Source organism: Electrophorus electricus, chromosome 1 (assembly GCF_041902795.1).
Source record: "Electrophorus electricus isolate QZ-2024a chromosome 1, ASM4190279v1, whole genome shotgun sequence".
Classification (NCBI taxonomy): domain Eukaryota; kingdom Metazoa; phylum Chordata; class Actinopteri; order Gymnotiformes; family Gymnotidae; genus Electrophorus; species Electrophorus electricus.
Window position 1 is genome coordinate 33,975,460 of NC_137497.1, and position 15,080 is coordinate 33,990,539.

Below are 15,080 nucleotides of genomic sequence, written 5' to 3' on the forward strand. Positions count from 1 at the left end.
GATTTCTTAACGTACACTTTGCTACGGAAAAAAACCCAATTACTGTTCCTTGAGCGGCCTCTGAGATGTGCATTTAAAATGCTACAGGGACCGTAGCTATTTAATGGCCTCATCCAGTACTATTTCCTCCTAGATGGCGACATAAATCCGAGCACGAATAGAGTCGCAGTGCATTGTGGGAGAGAAACTTTCTCCCACATGTGGCTGCAAGTGAACTAGTGCAGCGTCGGTTATTGGAGCTGCGAGTTCGTGCAAATAAATATCTGTAATACTTTTTTTGTTTTCATTCGGATTTAACATGAAGCCTGGTAATGTATTTTACATTTACAAATATTTATAGCGATACCAGTTTGTGGTTTTGGTGTATGAAGTGTATAACGGTTTCAAATGGGTCCTCTCACGTGTAAACATGATAACCGGTTAGCGATCGTTAGCTAGCGGTCTTTCCAGTTATCAAGTTAAAACATGGGGCGCAAATAAACTTCTTGGACAATAGGTTATCCGTCGATATAGTTTTTTCATGTTGACAATCAAACGCTATCGTGTTAAATCTATAAAACGCCTTTGTATGTATTTATTTTAACTACTAAATACTTGTCTGAACGAAGCTAACTAACAAGCTGTGTTACACGAGGGTTGGTTGGCTAACTAGCGATAAAGTCGAAGCATCGATAACTTCCCTAGTTGTCTTTGCGAGCAAACAATGCAAATAAAGTAAACCGTAATGCAGTAATGTGCATTACCTTTAATTCGACTAGTCCTATTAGAGCTTCGCAGTTGATGCAAATGCTAGTTAGTTAGCGTTAGCTACCTAGGAGCATAGCTGGCTAGCCAGGCTGTTGGCTGGTTGTCGTGTATTTGTAGTTGTGCATTAACACTTTGTGAAGATATGTTTGAGTTGACTTGCGAGCCTCAATTTGCGTTTACGGGTGTAAGTATAGTCATTCTTGGAGTATTTTTTTCACTGGTGGTTTATATGAACGTAATCTTTACTCCGCATTAGCGAGTAAAATGTTTTTGTTCTGCTTTGTAGGTTTCAGCCCGCGAGGTGGCGGCGGTGGTCGTGGAGGCTTTGGCGGCTGGGGTCGTGGTGGCGATAGAGGTGGAAGAGGAGGATTCCGTGGAGGCAGAGGTACTTAGAGCTTCAATCTCTTGTACCGTTACTCGTATGTACTGTTACTTGTGAAAGCTATGATGTTCTGGAAGATTTTTGTTCTGTGTTTCTACAGTGCTTACACTAATTCAGAAGTTGCATTCCTCCCATCTGGTATTTGATGTAGGTGGAGGTTTCAAGTCCCCAGGAGGGGATGGTGGGTTCAGGGGCCGTGGCGGTGGCAGAGGGACACCCAGAGGCCGAGGAGGCAGAGGTGGAGGACGAGGGGGGTTTAGAGGAGGCAAAAAAGTGACGGTGGAACCTCACAGGCATGAAGGTGTGTGAGGGTATTTAGAGTATGAACAGTAGGAATGTCACTGAATGATTGTGCTGTGCTTACCTCTGACATTTTAACTACTCAGGTGTGTTTATTTGCCGGGGTAAAGAGGATGCCCTAGTGACAAAGAATATGGTGATTGGAGAGTCAGTCTATGGGGAGAAGAGAATAAGTGTTGAGGTAGGCTGTAATGTTGCTGTTTGTTTTTATTTGTACATAACTACTGCTCACAAAACTGTGGCTAAATTTTCTATATTGTATGGAAGTAGTTATTGGTATTAACAAGCTGTTGAAAACGCTAATGTACTTTATTGGGTTTTAAAACTTACAGAAATTATCCATGTAAAGTTCTCAAGAATTGAGAAGTATACCGCATATGTGATTTTAAAAAAATTACTTTACAAACTTGCCATTATAACTTCAACATTAGTTGTCTCCTGTAAACACTGCAGTAGCAGTTGATTGGTGTCCCTTGTTTCCAGGAAGGGGAATCGAAGACTGAGTACAGAGCATGGAACCCTTTCCGCTCGAAGCTGGCAGCTGCCATCTTGGGTGGTGTAGATCAGATCCACATCAAGCCTGGAGCTAAAGTCATGTACCTGGGGGCTGCATCTGGGACAACAGTGTCTCACGTGTCTGACATCGTCGGCCCAGTACGTGGACCTAACCCTCCAATTATTTTAAATAGAAAAACTCCAGATGGGGAAAAAACTGAATTGTTGATATCTATCCAGGAGGGCTTGGTATACGCTGTGGAGTTTTCGCACCGATCAGGAAGAGATTTGCTGAATGTGGCCAAGAAGCGCACAAATATAATTCCAATTATTGAAGATGCCAGGCATCCACACAAGTATCGTATGCTGGTTGGTGAGTCTATAGTTAACTTGGTTACCGGTCAAATTTAGGCAGTTTTGTTAATGGACTGCAAATGTCATAAGGTCAGTCTCAGTATGGGTTCTGTCTCTTGCAGGTATGGTTGATGTCATTTTTGCTGACGTCGCTCAGCCCGACCAGACGAGAATCGTTGCCATCAATGCACACAACTTTCTTAAAAACGGTGGACATTTTGTCATTTCAATCAAGGTACAAACCCTGAAATGGTGTGAAGCAGTCTCGTAGCTTTTGTAGTTATATTGACCTTCACATGCATAACTCTTATTTTGCTAATACACAACAGAATGATGTTGTGACCTTGTTCTTAATCTTACTTTTGCTTCCTAAATTAAAGTACTGCTGCTCTAAAGTGCTATATTCTCCAAGTGTACAATTTTGTTGGCCCCATCCAGGCAAATTGCATTGACTCTACGGCAGCACCAGAGGCTGTGTTTGCATCTGAAGTTAAGAAGATGAGTGCAGAGAACATGAAGCCCCAGGAGCAGCTGACCCTGGAACCGTACGAGAGGGACCACGCTGTCGTCGTAGGAGTCTACAGGCAAGTTGGAGTAAAATTAATCTTATACTCAAATCTTTGTGCCACTTGGTTACTGGTATTTCTGGCAAAAAGAGAGATGCAATGGATTTATGAATCTTAGAAATTTATTGTATAACTGTTGTCAGGATTGTTTTCTAACTTTCTCTTTTCTTGTTCAGGCCACCTCCCAAACAGAAGAAATAGACTGCATTTTTTAGGGGACTATTTTGGTGCATTTCTCTGACTGCGACTACTCCAGTTTTGGCCAACGGGGAGCATATGGATACATGTTGAAGGTTTTCAACCCCTTTTACCTGTCATGTTTTATGTTTTTTAGATTGTTTGGGTTTTTTGGGGGGGGTTGTTGTTGTTCCCACTGGAAGCATAGAAGTTCCCATTGTATTTTCAACCCCACCGCACACATCAGTACTTCACTACAGTTATTTGCTTGTGCTGAAGTACTTTTCCTGCTCCTTTTCAGTAAGGTAATGCCACTTGACGCTTTCTTCACCATTCTTCTTAGTGGTGTAATTCTAAACAAAGATGCTTGAATATGATGCTTTCTGGTTTAGTAACTCAACCAGAATTTTCTCTCAAATCTTTGATGTAATTTATCAAGAGGTGAACATTGGTTTTGTGAACTGTTCATTTGCCGTTTGCTTTCTTTAACATCCAGAATTACCTTTTTTTTTTTCTTTTCTAAAGTGATGTTTTTGTTAGTCCCCATTAGTTGTCTGTCATCCTGGCAAAATGGTAATATGACTGTAGACTGACAATTGTATGTTGGTCTTTTTTATTAAATGAACTCAAAACACATTTGGTTCTGTATATACTGTGCATACTTTATGCTGCTTTAAGGCATTCTAAGGTGCTGATTTTTTTTTCTTGCAATACTTGGTTACTGCAGATTTTCCTGGGTCACCTTGTTGATGAAACTTTTATACATGTACACAGGAGTACAGTATAACAAAACAATTTTAGCTAGCTTCAATTCCAATAAGTGCAGAATCATTTAAATAATGACATTCAGTTCTTGGTTGAAACAGTTTAGGGCAGCGAGCTGCTCTTTTAAGATGGAAGATATTCAAGTGAGGTGCTCTGATGTGGACTGGTAGAAATTTAACCATGTTTCCACTCGGATAGCCTATTTGTCTAGGGTGTGTTCTCTTTTGAAATCGGCAGTGATTTTGAGTTTTTCTCATTGAGGGAAGGTTATTAGCACACCATGTAAATAGTCTGGACAGTCTCATTCTGATATAGGGTCTTGAACCCTATAACTAGTTATCAGTAAACTTAATGATTAATTCAAATCATGTGCAAAACATTAGCTCATGAAGTGAAGATGGTGTTAAATCTGAAACACTATACTTAAGTGCTGTGGGCCTTCAGCTGTTTTGTCCACTTGAATTATGAACTATTCAAGTCTAGAGAATATATACCAATTTGTGCTGGGTCCCCATTTTTTTGTTTGTTTTTTTTAAACAATATTTACAATAAAGTGTATAGCAATTTTTTTTTATTAAGTACTAAATAAGTGCTCAAAAGAAACATGATTCCTTACAGAACACTCCACTGGGCAATTAACAAAGATATTCTTACTGTGTGTTTCAAAGTAAATAAAATTAGTAGAAATAAACCTTAATACATAGTGACCCAAGAATACGAATAATGCCAGGAGAAATTAAGAGGAGAGCTACCCTAAACTTGCACTATAGTTTCCTACTGTAGTGCAACCCCACATGCAATGTAAGAGTATCCTTTTAAAATGAACATTTTAATGCATGTATCAGGGATGTTGCTATTTAATTTTTTAAGTCTTACTGGAGTGATGTATGTTCTCATAATCCAGTTGTATTATAGAACTTTATCTGACTTAATTGTGTTTTAACCTCTCTATCTATATAGATATATATTACACACACACATTCTTCAAACCATCTAATGAAATACCAACTTGTGCGTCTTCTTTCTTATGCTTAGATTCTGAGGATTCTTTCAAACATATATTACACAGCATGTTGTATATCAAAGATATCAGTCTTGATATTTTTGTCCTCCAGTGAGGACAGTGTGATTTCTGAAAGGTTTGAGCATTCATAGGTTATATATATTTTTAAAATATGGGATGCCAAAATTGGTTGTAATCTCTGACAGGGACATTAACACATGTTTTCTGTATAGATCTTGAATTTTCATCTACCCATTTTCTATAATACATTTTAAATTCTACGATTTAGGTAGGTAGGTTAAAACTAAAAGGTAGTTTTGACCTAAGAGAGACATTCTATACTGGGACTGTATTTACTGTACTTGGTTTTATATTTACATCTGCAGTGCTACTCTTGCTGTCAGGTTACTGGTGGCAGTGATATTTTAACACAGTAAACAGCATTTTTTTGCCTTTTGAGTGATGCACCACTTTCATTTAAATGTGTAGTCTGTAGTCTTTTGAAATGATTCTTGTTTTCGTCACAAAGTTTATGGTTAATAGGGGCAATCAGAAACTTCAGAATAATGGATTGGTCCCATCAAGACCTTCCTGTTTTAAAGCATACAAGTGGGGATATTAATCCCATAAAAATTCAGACTCGTCAGTGGAGGACAATGTTAAAGTTATAGCTTGCATCTGCAAATAATCTGTAAATATAGGTTTTATATATAATTTAAGGATAGCACAGGTTGTGATTTTGTGATTGGTTCGTTGTTTCTCGAACTCCGTTATTGTTGTTGTTGCTGTTTTGTTACTAACACTTTTACAGCGCCTTTCTCGTATAGCCTACAAGGACGCTTTACAAGCGACGCTACTTTTACATCCAAGCAACAGAGACGGTGTTCAGAAAGCATTACAATAAACAGCATCTGTGCCGGATCTGGAATGGAACGGTGACAGTTCAATAAAAGCATTAAACGTTTTCATTTGAAGCATAATAATAATGAAATAGCACTCATTAAGAGGGCGTATGTGTGTCTGTGAGTGTGAGTGAGTGAGAGAGAGAGAGAGAGAGAGAGAGAGAGAGAGAGAGAGAGAGAGAGAGCAAAGTTAATTATACTGGCTAAGAAACTTGGCTCTTCCCTGGAAAATTCCCGCAAACCATCTTCGCAGAACCTAGATGTGCCTTAGCAAGTAGCCGTAGCTCTGTGACACAGAAAACTAGGAACTAATGATATAGTTCTTGCTGCACTTGGGACTTTGTACGACGATGCACAATGGAAGATCATTTGCGAAACGAGAAAAATCTTAGACGATCAAAAACAGAGAAAAAACTGCTTCGAAGACAAAAAAAGACGGGTCATACACAACTCAGACACGAAGGCATTAGCATCGTGTCGCATCCTACCAAGGTAGGAATCGGGTTTATTCTCCGCGTTCTGCTGCTTACAGACTAAAGCAACCTGATATGATTTCACTGCAGCCACTAGGGATCAGCGAGCTATCAGGTCTGTTATGAAAATAAAGTAACTAAGTTAACCAGTTAGAAAGTAAACGAAGAGGGGATATTTCGCAGATCACTTACACCTGTTTGCATGCGTTTCCTTCTTCTTGCAACGGTGTCTACATTACTGCCTGAGGTAGCTAGTAATTTATTGAAGTATTTATTTATGAACATTATAGTTTTATTGCGACTATGAATTCTGGATCCCCTGTCATAGACAGTGGGTCTGTGCTTCAGTTCTGTTAGAGTAAGTTTCATATTTTAATCAGTGTGGCTAGAAATCCACGGTGTTGAACTAATTTGTTTTCTTCCTTGCAGCATGTTTTCTTCCTTACTGCCCCTCTGAACTGTTTTTACTCTCTCTGTACTGAGAATGGATTCTTGCTTAGAGTGATTTTTGCTGTAGAAACATCTATATGGTGTATGATGGTGACCATGAACATGATCAAATTCAAGTGTTCCTCACCTGATTGACTTTTTGCTCTTTGTCTGAGAGTTTGTTATTTCATTGTGTGCAGTGTCTGGTGGTGTCGAATGGGGGGTTGGGGAATGGAGTAAGCAGAGAGCTGCTGTTGGAGCTCCTAAAGGATGGGGGCACTGTTGAATCAATCCTCATGCCTCCTAATAAACCATATGCTTATGTCACATATGCATCACTTGAGGAGGGTCAGAATGCCCAAGGACTCCTTAATGGGCGGGTCCTCAGATGCCACGATCAAGACATCACTCTGTACCTCAGCTTTGTTGAGAATGGTAAGCATGGCTGACCTAGGTTATACACTGAACATTTCATTCAAATATGTGTTTTTAAATGCGTTTTTAAATGTGTCATTTTCCTGTCGTGCTGTCACATTAGGATTTAACCTGGAGTTTTCAAACTCTCTCTCTCTCACACATATATATATATATATAAAATTCATTTATTTATTTTACCCCCTCTGTCTTTATTTCTGTTTCAGTGGGTGGTGAGGTTAGTGGGAGTTGTGCTCTACCTCCTGGACTTTCTGTGTGGGAGGAGTTTGTATCTCCAGAAGAGGAGGCTCAGCTGCTGCAGGCTGTGGATTGGCTGTCCCTCAATGATGATGTGACAGGTGAGGAGTCGGCTAGCGGGTCTTCTGTCTGTATTAGCATGCATTTAGTATGAATCACCACAGTAGTTTTGGTTCAACTGTTTTTGAATATTTTATTTCAGTGCAGCAGGAACTGAGGCACAGGAGAGTGAAGCATTATGGATATGAGTTTCGATATGATAATAACAACGTGGACAAAGAAAAACCTTTAACTGGAGGTAAGAATCTTAATATTTTAAACCACTGCCTCTCCAAAGTCCCTCCTTTAGCCTCCCTTTCTATCTACGACCTGTATAAAAGACCACCTCTGTATAGAGAAGTTTTCTGATTGGTTAATACATCTGTGCATGTAGAGATATTTAATTGCCAACTACAAAACACAGAACTCCAGAGATGTTTTTCCTTTAGAGAATAATGATGATGTTGTTAATAATAATAATAATAATAATAATAATAATAATAATAATGTTTTATTTATATAGTGCCTTTCCCATACCCACTGTTGAAAGAGGTAGGTTTTGAGAAGAGACTTAAAGGATGACAGACAAGTAAGATTTTGCAGAGATGGGTATAGAGAATTCCATTTTAGGTGCTACAGCACTAAACCATCTGCCAGCCATAGAAGAAATTTTAGAGTGAGGAACAGCAAGTAGAAAGCAGTTGGAGGAGATTTGGGGGGTGTTGCGATGGAGGAGCTCCCTAAGATAAGCTGAGGCCAGCCCATGAAGGGCTCCAAAGGTAGTGAGTATCTTGTACTGGATACGGGATGTGACCAGTAACCAGTAAATTGGTGTAATGAGGTAATCACTCCAGCTGCTGAGTTTTGAATAAACTGAAGTTTGCTGATTGTTTTGACAGGGAGACCAATAAAAAGGGAGTTACAATAATTGATGTGAGAAAATATGAAGGCATGAACTTCATCACTCAGTTTTGGCCTCACTCAGTATGAGTCAAAGCCAGAGAGGGTACAAAGATGAAAAAATGCAGAGTGAGTTAGTGATGTAATGTGAGTGAGGAATCAAATTGCACAGCAAGATTTCTCACAGTGGTTGTAAGCCTCCCTGATACATTGTCTATATCAGTACAGTAATTAGCCATTTCAGCAACAAGTTTTTTGTGTGCAACTAACAGTACCTCAGATTTTCTGTATTTAACTGTAGGAGGTTTTCATTCATCCAGAGTTTTATTTCATAGATGCATGCTATTAGGGACCAGGGTGGAAAGTAAGAGGTGGATTTAATGCTTACGTATCTGGATATCATCAGCATAGCAATGGAAATTTTGATTATGGCTATGGACAATCAGACCAAGTGTTCTCATATAGATAATGAAAAGGAGTGGCCCAAGAACAAATCCTTGAGGAACCACTTGAGAAACAAAGCAGCATGTACTTTAGTGATAGCTCAGGGTGTAAAGATGGTGTTCCTAAAAAAAATTATCTGCATCGGCTTTGAACAAGTTCAAAAGAAGAACTAACAAGAATGTCCTCTAGAAATGCACAATTGGACCCAAAGCTCACAGGAATTTTCAAATGAAGTATCAGCAGTGTTTTGAGAAATGCATCCCAGACTTGTCCTTGTCAGTGGACCCTCTAAAAGCAGAGCTGATTGCTACTGTGTACAGGTTTACCGGCTCAGTGTGACGCCATGCTGCACAGATGTCTGTCTGAAGGGCACATCAGTGTTCTTCCTGACCAGCTCACAGTCAACCAGTACCAGAGCGGACAAGGTGAGTGAGTGTGTGTGCGCACGCGCTCACATGCCCATGCATTCGTGTGTGTGTGTGTGTGTGTGTGTGTGTGTGTGTGTGTGTGTGTGTGTGTGTGTGTGTGTGTGTGTGTGTGTGTGTGTGTGTGTGTGTGTGTGTGTGTGTGTGTGTGTGTCCACATCCATGCCTGTGTGTATTTATTCTCAGGAGTATGTTTGTTGTTGGTTGTTCCAGGAATCCCACCCCATGTGGACACCCATTCAGCATTTGAGGACACCCTCCTCTCCCTTAGCCTGGGAGAAAAGGTCAACAATTTGTTGTTGTTTTGTTTTCTTCTCACTTTATACAAAAGAATAATTATTATAAGAGTAAGGAATATGTAAAATGTATAATGAAATATGTGGATTTTTCTTGTGGTTATCACATATATGTTTTGGGGAATTGACAAATAACAAATAATATTTGTTCTATTGTTTTCTTTCTTTCTTTTTCTTTCCTTCCTTCCTTCCTTCCCTCTAGACTGTAATGGATTTCCGCCACCCTGGTGGCCAATCTGTGGCTGTGGTGCTGCCAGGCCGAAGTCTCCTGGTGATGAAGGGGGAGAGTCGTTACCTTTGGACCCATGGGTACATGAAGTTCCATATTTAATATCACTCTGTCATTCTTTGAGAAGAGTTAACGTGATTATTCTCTATGTGTATGCTTGTGCATGTACATGCTGGGTCAGGATAACACCTAGGAAGTTTGATGTGGTACCTGCTTCAAAGGACGAAGGTTCAGGAGTGGTAACATCTGATCCCAGCAACCTGACGCTGAGCCGCCGTGGTACGAGGACTTCGTTCACTTTTCGCAAAGTCCGACACACCCCGTGCGACTGTGGTAATTTTTTTACTTCATTTTTAGTTAACACATTTACAGTATTTGCAGATTCTCTTATCCAGAGTGACTTGCATAGTTATCAGAGTGGCAGTACAAGCATTCCCTGGCAATTGAACCATGACTATGGTGTTACTAGCACCATGCACCAACCTGCTCCAACAGGTGATCTACAAGATGTAGAGAAGGTTGTAGACTTACAGGAAAACATCAGCTGTACTCTGCCTTTGCTTGAGACACTCCCAGCACTACGTCAGGCAATTTGTGCACCATGGTGTTGCCAGTTGATTTATATTTACATTTTAATCATGTGCATTTTGCAGATGCTGTTATCAAAGCAGCTTATATTCATGTATATTGCTATAGCCAACACCTTGCTCTACCTACTTTACCAGGTGAGCTACAGGAGTAACTGAAGTGTGTGTGTGTGCGTGTGTGTGTGATGCAGCATACCCATCTGCTTGTGATAGCCAGCGCCCATCCTCGCTGCCCTCTCTTCCCGTTGCCAGCAGTGATGCGTGTCGTCTGGAGGCACAGTATGTTCACCATGTATATGAGGAAATCTCCACCCACTTCAGCAGTACACGCCACTCCCCCTGGCCGCGTGTCCGCGAATTCCTGCTCTCAATCCCACATGCTGCTTTGCTGGCTGACATTGGCTGTGGCAATGGTAAATACCTGGGCATCAATCCACAGGTGATCTCGGTAAGGGCAAAACCACACACTTAACGTTCATTTTTAAAGATACTGGATATGTGCAGGGCCAGCAGCTGTAGGAGGAGAAGATGTTGTAGGAGGACCACTTGTAATGCATTTTTTTAAAATGTAATTTATTCAAACATGATTTAACATTAAACAAATGCTAATGGAAGGAGCAGTATGATGTATGCAGGGTGTAAATAAGTGTGATGCATATTCTGAAGACAGCAAATATAATTTTGATAAATTCTCTCACTTAATTCTGAGGCATAAATCCCTGGACATTACACAAAACAAGAATAAATAATTATTTTCATGATGCATACAAAACAGTAATCATTATTGATCATTAGAACAGGATAATGTAAGTGCTTTTGGGGCATGTGTACCTGTAGTCAGCACGCTATGTGATTTTTGTAGGTGGGTTGTGACCGCAGTGTGAACCTAGCATCAATCTGCACTGAGCGCGGGTACCAGGCGTTTGTGTGTGACGCCCTGTCTGTACCACTTCGTAGCACCAGTTTTGATGCCTGCCTCTCCATTGCTGTCATCCACCATTTCTCCACCCAGGTACCATGGTCTACCGCAACCAGCTACACACTTCATTTGAGCCTTTGCCCTTTGTCATTTAATTCCCCTGAGCCTTGGTGTATATGGTATGCTGTCATGAGACAGTGGGTAGAAACATGTCTGTAGGACAGGACTGAGAACTGAGTTGTGAGTTTGGTTTCAGTTGTAAGTACCAGATCTGATTCAGCTAAGTATCACAATTAATAAGAGGGTTTTATTAGCAGTATTTGATTAACTTAATTAGACATGTAGGATGATTGTGGGAACTTTTCATGAAGATGTTTTGTGACTGCTGTTTTATAGCAGATATTGGGTGCTAGACTAGATATTTTTAATAACTGGTAATGGTTTACCTTAATTATTAGGAGGTAGCAACCCTTAGAGATAGTAACCCTCTAGATAAGAGTCCATATGTAGCCTGATGTTGCTAGTAGTATGTATAGTGGTGTGTGTATTACGAAAATATTATCTACCTAATTCTGTTTCTGAAAAACACTTTACATTGAGGAATTTAGAGTCTTGGGGACCTTGCTGATTAATTTTAAATGGAAAAGTATGAAAGTGTAAATGTCAGTAGACATAGCCTTGTATGAAATATCTGTGTATTTTAAGGAGAGAAGATTGGCTGCCATCAAAGAGTTAGTGCGGCTGCTGAATGTGGGGGGTCGAGCTCTGATCTACGTGTGGGCCATGGAACAAGACTACATGGACCAGAAATCCAAGTACCTCAAAGCAAAGAGGAACCTGGAAAATGTGGAACCTAGAACAAAGGGAGGTGATTCTAGAATAGATCTTAGCAAAACTGAACAAAGAACTGTGACAGATCATAGGGACTTTGGAACTGAGACCAACAGTTCAAATCTGAAACAGCAGCAAGCAGGGAAAGTAAGTTCAAGTCCAACCTGCACCAGTGAGAACAGTAACAGTATGGGTCAGCACAAGTTAAACATTCACACTAACCGTACAGTCTTTGTTTCTCAGGACCTTCTAGTACCATGGCACCTTAAAGGTGACAAGGGTTGCACTGAGGAAGGTGCCTTAGATAAAGCAGCTAGCCAACACCTTGTGTTTCACCGTTATTACCATGTGTTCCAGGAGGGGGAGCTAGAAAAGCTTTGCTGCCTAGTGAAAGGTGTGAAGGTACTGGATAGTTATTATGATCAAGGAAACTGGTGTGTTGTGTTGGAGAAAATTTGTGACCTTTAAACTAATAACATAGCCTAATAAAATTAATTGATTTTAATCTAATAATTAAATGTAAATAAAAGAATAAATAAAGATTAATATGTTTTATTCAAAGATTTTGAACCCTGCCTGAGCAGGGTCTGCAAAGATATGAATCTCATTTGAGCAGTGGGGAATGTAGTAGACTGGAACTTAATAATTCTAATGTTGCCGCCTTTTTGCCACTGGCACTTGACCCATTTGCTAAAAACATGCACATGTCCAACCTAGTTCAGTCATCATCTTTAACCACCAACTCTGCTCCAACTTATCTGACTCGGTAGATAATTGAGTTATGTCAGAGCAGGTGAAAAAACAATATAACTGCAACATATAGGGATATCAGAACTTGGACCTACCCCTACACACATGACCTTCAAAAAGGGCACCCAAACCAGATTTCAAGAATTTTTCATGTGAGTTGTATATGCTGTGAGATGCTTTTTCACCTTTAGGGTTGTACAAAACACCACTTGCACCTACAGGAAATCAACATGAAAATAATCCTCACAACTTTGTTACAAACGTTACATCTGAAAAATGGCACTGCATATCTTGATGTCTAGCTCTTTTGTTCTGCAGAAGGTGGTCAAATGGAAGCCTTTCCAAATTATAGCATCTGAGAGTAAAACCTGCATTATTCTCATATGCATTAACCTGCTCCAAGTCAAAATAAGCAAACCAAAAGCAAAACTTCAAACCAAAACTTCTTATCGAAGAGTTCATGCCAATATTCTTGCCAGAGTACGTTTTCAATGAACTCTGTGTTTACCACTAGATGTCAGTAGATTTATGCATGATAGTTCTTTTGTCCCTAACAATTCTCATCTTTGACCATAATCTCAAATATAGCCACATTAATACCGCATGCATGAATCTTATCTAGAATTAGTTATGTACATAACATATACATTGATACACTGTCTGTAGCACATAATAATTGTTCTTTTTTTAAAAAAGTGGATAGGCAGGTAGGTGGCCTCTGCCTCCTTGTGCTGCAAAGTTTCCATCCAACACATCAGTCATATCATAGACTCACTGCAAAGCCTTTCTGGAGGGCTGGAGGTGGGAAATTGCATTTTTTAAACTGATGGGTTATTAACAATGGTCCATTGCTACATATTCATTAGTGATACATAGCTTAATGTGCTGTTCATTAGATAACTAGAACTAGTATATGGTGTCTTTTTTGCCTACCACTAGATGGCATCCGATCAGAACTTTAGTATAATATGAACCTTAACCTTATTACATTGTGATGACGAACTTCCTGGTAATGTTAAAACCTATGTCAAGAGGGTGGCGTAACCAGTCCACTTGGATATTCCTTATCTCCCGCTTTAGTAGAAACGAAGAAGATCTAGGAATAAAGAACAATGTTACGCTATTGCTTCTCACGTTGTGTAGTAGCATGACGCCTGTACTTGTGCAGAAATGCAAACTAACGCTTACTTCCGTTCTGCAGCACTATTTGGCATTCTGAATACATGCATACTTTCAGACAGGGAAAACAACGCTCTCTTTCAATCTTGCATGTTGCCAAGTTAGAATCTCCAAACACTAAACTACAGCTTTTTAAACCGTATCTACGTATAATTTTACTATAAGATTCGCGACACAAAAAATGCAGTCAGCGGTAACGGTACACTGAAGTACGAAAAAAAAAAAGCTTTGTTGTAAGCACGAAAGGAATAATGACAGCAAACATGTCTGGAGTAACTAATAATTTTAAGCACCAACACTAATCACAAAACACCTAAGTGAAAGTTTGTGATAACGATTGCCGCCATTTTGAGTTGGGAAGCGAACAAGATCCGTTACTGGTTTCCGCGGAAAAAAAGCTGTGTCGTGGCGGGAAAGTTTAAGCGGCAAATTGCTACACTGGACATCTGCGGTTGCTGTGTAATATATCCTTATTACACGTTAAAGTTAATTCATGTTTACGTGGCACTTGGTAAATGTTTTCATGTATTTTGGCATCTTGTCGAAGCATAACGAGCATAAAACATACAGCACGAATCGGAGTTAGGTTCGAATGTTACGTTACAAACTGAGGGATCATGACGTTAGTCGACGCTTAAAATGCCATATTTTTTACATCAATTTAAAGTGTCAAGTAGCGTAAACCTGTAAAAGGTGAAAAAAAGCGCGAAAGTCGTATAGCCTCTATTGTCAACCAGCTAATCTATGACGTGACTTGGAACGTGATACTTGAAGCTTGCTAGATGCCATTCTTAGCCAACACTGATTTAGGTAGGTTAGCTAGCTTAGCTTAGTAGCTATCGCTAGCCTAACTAGAACTTTTCCTTTGTTCAGTGCCAGATGAAACAATGCCACTCATTTGATTGCGATGCCTTGTAGCTGTACCATCTCTGCCATCAAATGGAAACATAACCCTGCATGTACCTAGCCATTTTCTGAAGTTAATACCAGTTAGCTAGTTTAACTCTAACAAGTTTAAAAGTGGGCTAGCTACTTAGCTAGCCCACTTCTGAAAGATATGTCGTTAAATACATCCGTATCGTATAGCATTTTACAATAAGATAACTTTACGGGAATATTAACGTAACGTTTTGACTACAACTGTATAAAACTGTGCATCTAGTTTTACCTATTTGACTAAGGACACCACATTCACTGAGACTGACTACAACGAACG

General features: G+C 39.8%; 2 protein-coding genes across 3 annotated transcripts; both read left to right on the top strand.

Annotated features, from left to right (window-relative positions):
* The first annotated feature begins 183 nt into the window (after positions 1-183).
* Positions 184-3,657, top strand: fbl (fibrillarin rRNA 2'-O-methyltransferase). The gene is made up of 9 exons (XM_027005277.3): positions 184-308; positions 1,034-1,132; positions 1,281-1,430; positions 1,516-1,610; positions 1,913-2,083; positions 2,165-2,297; positions 2,401-2,513; positions 2,717-2,862; positions 3,021-3,657. The coding sequence occupies exons 1-9, from the start codon at positions 299-301 to the stop codon at positions 3,043-3,045; spliced, it is 942 nt and encodes a 313-aa protein (XP_026861078.1). The 5' UTR covers positions 184-298; the 3' UTR covers positions 3,046-3,657.
* A 2,283-nt stretch (positions 3,658-5,940) lies between these two features.
* On the top strand, positions 5,941-12,492 carry alkbh8 (alkB homolog 8, tRNA methyltransferase). Of its 2 annotated transcripts, none has more exons than XM_035526338.2 (11): positions 5,941-6,183; positions 6,938-7,028; positions 7,235-7,366; positions 7,468-7,563; positions 8,969-9,073; positions 9,287-9,357; positions 9,572-9,678; positions 9,780-9,931; positions 10,377-10,633; positions 11,048-11,197; positions 11,810-12,492. In XM_035526338.2, the coding sequence occupies exons 1-11, from the start codon at positions 6,049-6,051 to the stop codon at positions 12,401-12,403; spliced, it is 1,890 nt and encodes a 629-aa protein (XP_035382231.2). In that variant the 5' UTR covers positions 5,941-6,048; the 3' UTR covers positions 12,404-12,492. The 2 variants fall into 2 exon arrangements, with proteins under 2 accessions (XP_035382231.2, XP_026861079.3); XM_027005278.3 differs by having other exon boundaries at positions 5,943-6,183; positions 6,794-7,028; positions 11,810-12,490.
* The last annotated feature ends 2,588 nt before the right edge of the window (positions 12,493-15,080 follow it).

Excerpts from the sequence above, each read along its gene's own strand:
- fbl (XM_027005277.3), top strand. Across the intron at positions 1,611-1,912 it reads AGAAGAGAATAAGTGTTGAG|GAAGGGGAATCGAAGACTGA; the intron begins GTAGGCTGTAAT and ends CCTTGTTTCCAG. Across the intron at positions 2,514-2,716 it reads ATTTTGTCATTTCAATCAAG|GCAAATTGCATTGACTCTAC; the intron begins GTACAAACCCTG and ends GGCCCCATCCAG.
- alkbh8 (XM_027005278.3), top strand. The coding sequence starts at position 6,049 with ATGGAAGATCATTTGCGAAACGAGAAAAATCTTAGACGATCAAAAACA. Across the intron at positions 7,029-7,234 it reads CCTCAGCTTTGTTGAGAATG|TGGGTGGTGAGGTTAGTGGG; the intron begins GTAAGCATGGCT and ends TTTCTGTTTCAG. Across the intron at positions 9,932-10,376 it reads ACACACCCCGTGCGACTGTG|CATACCCATCTGCTTGTGAT; the intron begins GTAATTTTTTTA and ends TGTGTGATGCAG.